The following is a 7532-nucleotide window of genomic DNA, read 5'->3' as shown; positions in this document are numbered from 1 at the left end:
TAAAGTAATTTGTAATTAAGCCCAAAATAAAGACAATGCATGAAATGTGATGTAAATCTAGTTTTTATCTATGAACATAATATCAAACCATGTATAAATGAATCAAAATAATACAATAAAATCATGGTTATCAATCTCCAATTAACTGAAAAATCATAGTTGATTTTAGAACTAATTCTGAACCCTTTAGTAGTTATAGTGAGTCATGTCTCATTCCTTTCACTCGTCTTATATCCACTTGGTTCAAGACATGATCTATGTGTCTATCCCAACTAGGGTGACTATGTCACACCTAACTTAAGTAATACTTTCTCGTTCTACAGATTCAAATTACTTGTACATATGTAAAAGCGTATCATACTCTTAACATGTGATGTTTTGACCAAAGACTTTGAGTAATAATCCTAACGAATGATCATAGGGTATATGTCTCCTCGCAAGGAGTGATGAATCCTCTGTGGATTATCCAAACACCTTCGGACACTTGACTTATACCCAATCATCTCAGATCTACACCTCCAAGAGATGTTTACTTAAGATGTCAAAGTATAAGTCTCCATGACCAAGATAACTTGTATACCTCAAGTTGAAGGAAACTTGCACTCGAGCTACAGTAAAAACTTCACTGATATATCCATATATGTAGAGAATCATATAAAGTCTTACAGCAAGTCACTCCAATAAACTAGTTACCATAACTAACATCCACGTTTAAAGCTCGACATCCCAATATCTCCAACCAGTGAGAAATAGCTACTTGGCCGAACTAAGGAGTATAACTCGTGCTAGTCTTATAGAATTGATGATGTCCCAATTCACCAATTCAATTACTAGGGAAATTTCAATATGTTCATAATTACACATGTAGAGATAATCACAAGTTGTGATTTAATCACAAATTCTCTCATGCTATGAATTGAATTACAAATATTCAATAAATGAGTTTAAGACTATTCAAATATATAATATGTACTTAAATAGTGAATCTATATTTATCAAATAAATAGTAAAATCATATGGTGATTACCTTAGGACATCCCTCAAAATCTAACATAATGTAGTAGTGAAATATTCCCAAAGTATCACAGATGATATTTTAGGTCTGACGACCCTGTGTATTAGGGTTTAGGGTTTAGGGTTTAGGGTTTCGCCTAGTTGTGGTTGTAAAAAATGGTGAGGCAATTCCTATTCAAGGACTCCTCTAGATAAGGGCATTCCTCGAACACTTCCCTCATCGGAGGTTGGCACCTTTCCTTTACGGTCACGAGGAAGTGTCTCCCCTACTTGTGACTCATGTATAGCTTCGCCCGAGAGGGCTACATTCTTGTTGATTGAGACAATAACCGACGAACCCCCAATGAAAGGTGGTGGCATCTTGCCCATAAGAGGGGGCATGCCAGCTAGGACAAGAGGGCTTCCCACTAGCAGCGGTTGTAGGAGTGGGTGTTGTCGTAGTAGGTCATATAGCGCTATAGAGACCAGTCGATTGATGTCTTCTTATGTCATGGCCACTGCTTCATCATGTCTTCTTTCTCAGAAGGAGTCATGATTGTCATTAGTTCTTCTAGTGTTAACCATTATAGCATCTTGTCTTAGAGTTCCCACAGACGACATCAATTTTGTTTCGGCCAAATACGATGGATGGTCAAGTCACCAGTCAACGAACAATCTAACGTGCGCACTCTTAGGAGATCGTCAATGAAGTAGATGTGGAGGACCTAAAACACACTTTAATAGAGGGTTAGAATGGCGTCGGGAAGAGATATCGATAGGCCACTCCAATGCTTAAGTTAGGATTTGTTTGAGGTATGAAGCTAGTGCAGAAACAACAAGAAGAAGATGCAAGAGTGTGAAGTAGCCGAAGAGAGTGTGTGAGAGAGTTTTTCTTGCACTTAACTACTCTAGGATTAACTCCGCCCATGACAACCAGTCATGACCAATCCAAAGCTCAGATAAATGAGGGTTGCATTAGGTTGTCAGCCAGCGTTCAAACTATGACAAATATTCAATGAATGGATCTATTAAACTATTATGCTAATGCTAGGTTGTTCTTCGAAAGGAACACATTACAGGGTCTAATTGTAACATTTTGGCAAGGACTGCTACATCTTCAGAACTCGAGTGTAGTATTAAATACGCAAGAGTTTATGTTACAGGGTCCGCTTGTAGCATATCAGCAAGGACCACTACATCTCCATGAGAACTTGGGTGTAGTGTTAAACAGCAAGAGTTCTCACATCATAAGTTGGATAAGAACAAATATCATAGGAAAACCAATAATCTAAGATTTGGAATATGGAACATGGAACATGGAACATAGGAACCCTCACTGGTAAATCAATGAAGGTAGTAGATACGATGATTAGGAAAATAATTAGTATTTTGTGTGTACAAAAGATAAAATGGGTAGGCGAGAAGGCAAAGATGATAGTAAACTAGAGTTTTAAGTTATAGTACATTGAAAAGAGTAAAGCAAAAAATGAAGTGGGTATTATTGTAGATAGTTCGTTAAAGGATGAAGTTGTAGGAGTAGTTAGAAAAGGGGATAGAATTATAGCTTTTAAGATAATAGTGGTAAAAAAAATTATGAATATAATTAGCGCCGCAAGTAGGATTAGATGAAACTACCAAATCAAGGTTTTGAGACAACTTAGATAAAATATTATAAAATATTCCATCAAATGAAATGATTTAAATAGAAGGTGATCTAAATGAGCATGTTGGAGTGAAAAATAAGGAATATGAGAGGGTACATGGGAGTTCAGGAAGGAAAAACTATATTAGATTTTACAATAGCATATGACCTTATACTAGCTAATAAGTTTTTTAAGAAAATAGAAAAACACTTAGTCACATTCAAAAGTGGGAATAATAAATCATAAATTGAATTTCTTATAGTTAGGAAAAATGATAGAAAGATTTGTAAAGATTGCAAAGTCATCCCTAGAGAAAACTTAACTACCCAACATAGGTTAGTAGTATTGGATATACACTTCAAATATAATATTAATAGAAAGAAAATATATACGACTCCTAGAATTAAGTGGTGTAAGTTAAAGAATGGGAAGCAAAATATATTTAAGGAGAAGGTAGAAGTATAAGCATCAGGTGAAATATACAATGACTTTAATCCAATATGGGATAAGATGGTATCAAAGTTAAAAAATAGTAGCTAAGAGTGTACTTAGTGAGTCAAAGGGGCATGCATCACTAAGTAAGGAATCTTGGTGGCGGAATGAAAAAGTACGAGAGAAAGTGAAGGAAAAATGAATAGTTTATAAGAAATTATATATTTGTGAGAACGAGAAAAACTTTAAAAAATATACAATAGCCCAGAAAGAAGCTAGGAAAGCAGTGAGTGAAGGAAAGAATGGAATTTTTAAACGATTATATCAAAAATTGGATACAAAAGAAGGAGAAAGAAATATTTATAGAATAGCTAAAGTGAGAGAAAGGAAAACAAGGGATCTTATCCAAATAAAATGTATTAAAGATGAATATAATAGGGTATTAGTAAACGATGGAGAAATGAAGGAGCAATGGAAGAAGTATTTTCGTCAACTTTTTAATGAAGATTTAGGTGACTAACTTAACTTAGGTAATTTAAGTAGGTCAAATGAGCATAGAAATTTTAATTTTATTATAGAATTTAAACTTCAGAAGTAGAACAAACTTTAAATGAGATGCATAATGGAAAAGTTGTTGGACTAGATGATATTCCGATAGAGGTATGGAAGTGCCTAGGAAAACAAGGTATTGAATGGCTTACAAAATTATTTAACATGATATTGAAAATGAAAAAAATGTTTGATCAATGGAGGATAAGTACTCTAGTTCCCTTATATAAGAATAAGTGAGACGTATAAAATTATGCAAACTATAGGGGTATTAAACTAATGAGTCGTACCATGAAACTTTAGAAAAAAAGTAATAGAAAAAAGATTAAAGAAAGAGACCATAATGATCGAAAATCAATTTGGGTTTATACCTGAAAGGTCAACAATAGAAACTATACATTTTCTTAGACAATTAATTGAAAAATATCGGGAGTAAAAATAAGATCTATACATGGTATTTATTGACTTAGAAAAAACTTATGATAGAGTCTCAAGAGAATTTTTATAGAAAATTCTATAAAAGAGAGGTGTTAGCGTAACATATATTGAACTAATTAAGGATATGTACGAGGATGTAACAACCAGAGTAAGGACTCCAGGCGGAGTAACTGAAGCATTTCCAATAAAGATAGAGTTATATTAAGGATAAGCTCTATGTCTCTATCTTTTTACACTAATTATGGATGAACTCACTACGCACATTCAAGACACAATATCGTGGTGCATGTTGTTTACAGATGATATTATTTTGGTAGATGAAACATGTGAAGGAGTAAATGTTAAACTAGAATCTTGGCGGAAACACTAGAAGAGAAAGGTTTTAGGTTTAGTAAATTAAAGACAGAATATATGGAATTTAAGGTTAGCAATATTGGAAGTAATGAGATAATTATTAAGATAGGAGAAAACGAGTTGCCCGGAACCGAGAACTTTAAATATTTAGGATCATTTTTGTAAAATGATAGAGGGATTGAGAGAAATGTCTTATATACAATACAAGCAGGATTGTTGAAATGAAGAAGATGACTTGAGCACATGAGCAGAAGATGAGAGTTGCAAAGATGAGGATGTTAAGGTGGATATGTATATACAATAATGGATAAAATAAGAAATGAGAGCATTAGAGAGAAAGTCGGAGTTGCATCTATTGAGGAAAAACTCCGAGAGACACATTTAAGATGGTATAGATATATACTTAGATGACCAACAAATGTTCTAGTTAGGTGATGTGAAACTATGACAATATGCATATCAAACGAGGAAGAGGAAGATAAAAAAAGACTTCATTAGCAACAATAAAATAAGATACAATTTATTTAAGTATAGATAATGATATAGTAGGAGATAGAGCTCAATGGGATAAAAGGATTCATATAGCCGACCTCACCTAGTGGGATAAAGTTTGGTTGTATTTGTTGTACCTACTCTAGGATTTATATAGTTGTCAGAAGAGTATCTCCATGTCAGAGTCAATGAAGAGACTAGATCCGATAGCTACCTTTCCATCCACTAAGTGTCATGAGTTTGAAGGAAGAAATTTTAGAGACTAGATTTGGCAACCACATAACTATTTTTTCATTCATCTGATGTCACATGTTCTGGATATTCACTATCATTGTCTGCATCTTCGAGGGAAAGTGGTCTCATCAATAAGGGTTTAATGTAGGTCTAATCCGAGGACGGATGAAGAAATGATGTCGAGAGGCAGAAATGATGCTAGGATCTAAGACTAAAGCGTGGAGGATGTCGGGGGCTGAGGTCGAGAGAGGATACTGAGATTTGAGGCTAAGGTAGGGATGATGTCGGGACCAGAAGAGACAGAGGGGATGTCGACAACTAAGATCAAGACATGGATGATATCGAGATCTAAGGCTAAGACAGGGATGATGCTGGGATCTGAGGTTGAGACTAATAGAATGTCGATATTTGAGGCCGAGACGTAAATGATGTTGACGACTGAGACTGAGGCACAAGGGATGCCAGTGACTGATACAAAGGCATGAAAGGTGTTGAGATCTGAGAGTGATATATAGAGCATATCGGTGATTGATATTGAGATACGGATATACCGAGATCTAACACTAAGACATGGATGATATCAGAGGAAAAATATCAGAATCTGAGACCAAGACATAATAGTTGTCTTGTCTCTAAGCAGATTGTAGTTCTGAGAATGAGTCTATTGAATAAGCTCGATCAAATCTGAACCCCATCTGGATTGGATTTATCAATTCTCTTTGCGTCATATTGGATCTATCTTAATTTTGACTGACGGTTAAGTGTGACTTTTGACTATTTTGATTACACGGAGCCGGTAACATTTTTGCCCCATGATCGTGGTTTCGCTGTTCCCCATTTTGGGTCAAATTTTAGACCAGACTCAGGCCACAGGCTAAACATTGGGTCGTGTTGGAATTTCTACGGTCATACCTAATTTGGTAAACCGTTTGTTTCATGATTTTGTCGTTTCACTTTTTGTATATATACAACTTGCCAAAACTCGGTCAAAAAATACATGTTTTGTCTCTGATAAAACCTCAAAAAATAAAATAAAATTACTGCAATTCACACGAGAGTAAGAAAAAAATACATTTTTTTATGCATGGCACCAGGAATTCAGTTTTGATCTCGTGGGTTCAGACTTGAGTACCTGGTCAATCATCTCACTGAGTTTTGAACAGGTCATCGACTGCCACGCGGTTCAATGTTTTCTTCTTCCCTGCGTGCGCTATAAATAAGTGTAATGGCGCAGTTCATGTCTTCACAACAAGTTTTAGCTGGGAGAAAGATCAAACATGGGATCAATTTGGGTAAGATGATTCATTTTAGTTTGTTTATCGCCATTTTCTTTGCTTTTTTTTTTTTTTAACTAATTTTGAGTTTGCTGTTGGTGTGTGCAGGTTAGTTATGCACCGGCGAAGAAGGACTCGGACGCTGACAGAACTCCAGCTCGACTGGGAATCGGCGATGGGGATGAATCCCATACTCACGCTGTCGACAAGCGGCAGCTGCTGCCGGTAAATGAAGATTTGGTACTTCAACGCTCAAGAACCCCGACTCCGCCGCCGATCGGTGACGGCAGCGGAGCTCATCATTATGCAATCGACGAAAGCCAACTGCCAGAGGATGGAGCATCGAGATCCAAGGGCTCAGGAGCTCTGACTAAGCCACCGATCAATGACGGCGGTGGAGCTCATCATAATGCAATCGACGAGAGCCAACCGTCGGCGGATGGAACGTCTAGATCCGATCTCTCAGGAGCTCCGACTAAGCCACCTATCAATGAGAACCAATCGCCAACGGATGAAGCCTCGAGATCCGAGCTCATAGGAACTCCGACTAAACCACCGATCAAAGACGGCGGTGGAGCTAGTCATCATGCCATAAACGAGAGCCAAAAACCCACGGATGAAGCCTTGAGATCCAAACACTCGAGAACACCGACTTCATCGCCGCCCAAAGACGGCGATGGAGCATATCATCATGCAAATAACAACATCCAATCTCCGGCGAATGAAGTCTTGAGATCCAACCGCCCAAGAACTCCGCCTCCGCCGCCAATCAATGACGGCGGTGGAGCTCGTCATCATTGATAAAGAAATATATATATATATATATATATATATATATATATTTTTGGTTCTTCGTATTATCATTTAGTACTCTCCGTATATTATATATAGGTGGCGAATTTAAAGTAAGGCAAAAAGAATAAATTTTAAAATAAATGTATAGTCAGATTGTTAGATGTAATTTTATTTTATATTAAATGTCAAAGAAATATATTTTTTCTCTTCGTGGGTTAAGGTTTGTTTTTCCTAACATTATTATATTATAAAAGTTATTCTATTTAAAACCTCGAGTAATAAAGTCTAATCAAACGTAAAATAAAAACATAAATTGTATGTGGGTCTA

General features: G+C 36.2%; 1 protein-coding gene across 1 annotated transcript; it reads left to right on the top strand.

The window, feature by feature from the left end:
• The first annotated feature begins 6399 nt into the window (after nt 1-6399).
• LOC121987561 lies at nt 6400-7313 on the top strand. Its single transcript, XM_042541313.1, has 2 exons — nt 6400-6427; nt 6518-7313. Exons 1-2 carry the CDS (start codon nt 6413-6415, stop codon nt 7208-7210), a joined length of 708 nt encoding a protein of 235 aa, XP_042397247.1. The 5' UTR covers nt 6400-6412; the 3' UTR covers nt 7211-7313.
• Nucleotides 7314-7532: the final 219 nt, after the last annotated feature.

Source organism: Zingiber officinale, chromosome 5B, assembly GCF_018446385.1.
Source record: "Zingiber officinale cultivar Zhangliang chromosome 5B, Zo_v1.1, whole genome shotgun sequence".
NCBI lineage: Eukaryota > Viridiplantae > Streptophyta > Magnoliopsida > Zingiberales > Zingiberaceae > Zingiber > Zingiber officinale.
The sequence above is the reverse complement of the archived record's forward strand: the minus strand, read 5'-3'. Positions and strand labels throughout refer to the sequence as shown.